The following is a 2,951-nucleotide window of genomic DNA, read 5'->3' on the forward strand; positions in this document are numbered from 1 at the left end:
CAGTGAGCAAACTCGACCAAAAGATGGCGCCACAGCACTAACAATAACACATATTTTTAGTGTATTTGCTTGTTTTTTTCCCCCTAAAAACGTTTTGCATTATGGCTATCAGCGAAGAAAAATCCGTAAATTAATCGCACCGTTTTATAAGCAGCAGGATTCAAAGCGTAGGAAATAATCAGCGACTGATAGTCTGGAATAAGGTCTACATTGTGAGAATCGTAATTGAATCGGACTCGAATGGAATCGTTTGCTTCCCAAAGATTCACACCCCTAATGTAAAACGTGATGCCGTGTGTGGTTTTTCTGCTGATGCTCTAAAAAAATACTTTTTTGTTCCAAACAGCCAGACCTCGTTCGGTTTGTCTTTGTTCAACCAAAAAAAGTCCTGACAGACTATTTTTTTCCCCTCAACGTCGGAAAGTAAAGAAGATTAAGTGCTGGGACTATTCGACGTGAAAGGTTGCCATAGAATGCAATATGGAGGCCATCCACCTGCTGTGTCAACTTATTACGACTGGACATTTTCCCCTCTCGAGCCTAATTCACTTTTTATGAGTCCCAGTCGGGAACTTTGTTCACGTTGCACATGAAAAGGTGCTAATAATAGGTTGTTCACATCACAGGGTGTTCCTGTAAGCCAGCCTGGCACCTTGCCTGGCGGGAGGCTGATGGATGCTGAGGTGACGACGAGGGAGGTGGAGGATGTTTGCACTCCCGCTCTCTCCTCCCTTTATCTCCTCTCGCCCGAGCGGTCAGGACGGACATAACGAGCCTCCCCTCCTGTTTTCACTCGCTTTCTCGAGGAGCGGGAAGCAGCAAGGACGAGAAGAACCCCCGAGCCTTCCCTGGGAGAACATGAAGTGAGTCCTTTTTATTTTGATTTGTATTTTCTTACAACATGCAACAATATGTATGTTTTCAAGTAGGAAGAAACATAATGTAACAATATTAACCCAATCTTGGGTCAAATATATCTGGGTAGTAGCTACTTTGTACATTTATTTATTTATTCCTCATATTTGTGTGTGTTCAGACATAATTTCTCCCTATACTATTCTAAACAAATGTTAGCTCTTCATAATTTTTACAAAAACTTGTAAAAAAAAAAAAATACACATATTACAAAATATGTATTAAAAATGTAAAAAAAAAAAAGAGAATTTAACTTATATACGTGAGTTTATTTTGCTTCCGAATAAAACCAGACTGGACTTTTTTATTTATTTTTTATTTTTTTAATTATTTTAAACAACATAAAAAAACACAAGATACACTTACCATTAGTGCATCAACCCAAGAAAAACCCTCCCTCCCCCATCCACACTCATCCACACTAATTTACACAAAAGAGGCTGTCTCTTTCTGTTATTAAAAACTTCTGGTTCCTACAATATAGAATAATACAGTCTGCAAGGGATACAGTCTTTAAAGCACACATGATTGTGTGTGCTGCTGGTCCACTAACATTGACATTAATAACTATTTTTTATGTAATTGTTTTTATATTGTTTTACTTTCTTTTTTATCCAGGAAAAAGTATTTTTTATTTTTATTTTTAAATTTTTTAAATTTTTATTTATTTATTTATCTTATTTTATTCCACTTAAAATAAATAAATAAATAAAACAAAACAAAACAAAACAAAACAAAACAAACAAAGGACCATATCTTCACCAGACCGGGTTGTCAATGAAATCAGATTGTTCAAAAGGGTTCTTAAAACCAGGTCCAGTTCAGATTACGTCCAGATTGGGCTCAGCAAGACACACCTTCACACATGTACACTGAAAACCAGGGAACACAACAGGTTGCATACAATCCACAAACAAAAATACATTTTCAAATTAAGCACCCATGTACAGTCCAAATCACATCCAAGTCGGACTCAGCAACACATACCTTCATTTATGTACACTTAAAATAGGGAATACAACAACAGATTGTATATCATATACAAACAAAATGACATTTTCAAAATAAGCCTTTGAGGACTTCCCATCTTTTTTTTAATGTTTTTTGGCATCATTATAATTTTCAACCATATAATTTTCTAAAGTTAAAAAATACTGAATAAATGTTTTAAAGAAAGAAATACTAAGTGAATATCTGTTTTTGGCCTTAAAAATAAACTGGACTTTATGTATTGTGTTGCCATGTTTTGAACAAATAATTGTTGTCCATTCAAGTAAAACATCAAACAAAATGTGTATGGTAATAACATTGCGTTGGTGTCCAAAAAAAAATCAAGGTCTTTTTTTAAGTTAATTTAAATTGTGCAATTAATTTACTGTGTTGTATTCAACATGCAAATGTTTATTGAAATACCTTAATATTTTCCAAACAGTGTCTGTAACACGGCAGTAAAACGGTTGATCAAACAAAACAGAAGTCCCACAGACCCACTAGCTGCCACCGGACATGTTAAAAAATAAATAAAATAAAAACAAAACACAACAATAACAAACAAGTAATGAAAGAAAATAACAACAGAGTGATGGGTTGCGGACGGGTTTACATCACATGTTTACATGTTTCACACTGGAACATGTCCTAAAAGGAGCAGGAAGAAGCAGATCTTATTAAATCCTACCCCTTTCTTACCTGGAAATAATTTGTAACAAAATGGTTCACTTCACTTTTCGACAACAATGAACAAATATATTAAATATCATTACAGTTCACATGAATTAATTAAATTAAATTTAATTTAATTAAAATTAAATAAAAAAATATTAAATTCAGTCAATTAAATTACATTAATTTATTTTTTTATTTAATTTAAATTGTATTTAATCATATCATTACATTTTGTATCATTTACTACAATTAATTGTGATCAAACCGATTAAAAAATAAATACATTTGACAGCAGTAAAAAAAATATTGAGTGTTATTTATTTTTGCCGACTAGTTTTGCATCTCAAAACCCTTTTTTTTTTTTTTAAACT

At 33.0% G+C, this 2,951-nt stretch overlaps 1 protein-coding gene across 1 annotated transcript in view; it reads left to right on the forward strand.

Annotated features, from left to right (window-relative positions):
- Positions 1–690: 690 nt before the first annotated feature.
- Positions 691–2,951, forward strand: part of bcan (brevican) — a 59,267-nt gene continuing 57,006 nt past the window's right edge. The window contains exon 1 of the mRNA XM_072913055.1: positions 691–863. Within this exon, the coding sequence (XP_072769156.1) occupies positions 706–863 (158 nt within the window). The 5' untranslated portion in view covers positions 691–705. The remainder of the gene's footprint in view (positions 864–2,951) is intronic.

This window comes from Nerophis lumbriciformis, linkage group LG04, assembly GCF_033978685.3.
Source record: "Nerophis lumbriciformis linkage group LG04, RoL_Nlum_v2.1, whole genome shotgun sequence".
NCBI lineage: Eukaryota > Metazoa > Chordata > Actinopteri > Syngnathiformes > Syngnathidae > Nerophis > Nerophis lumbriciformis.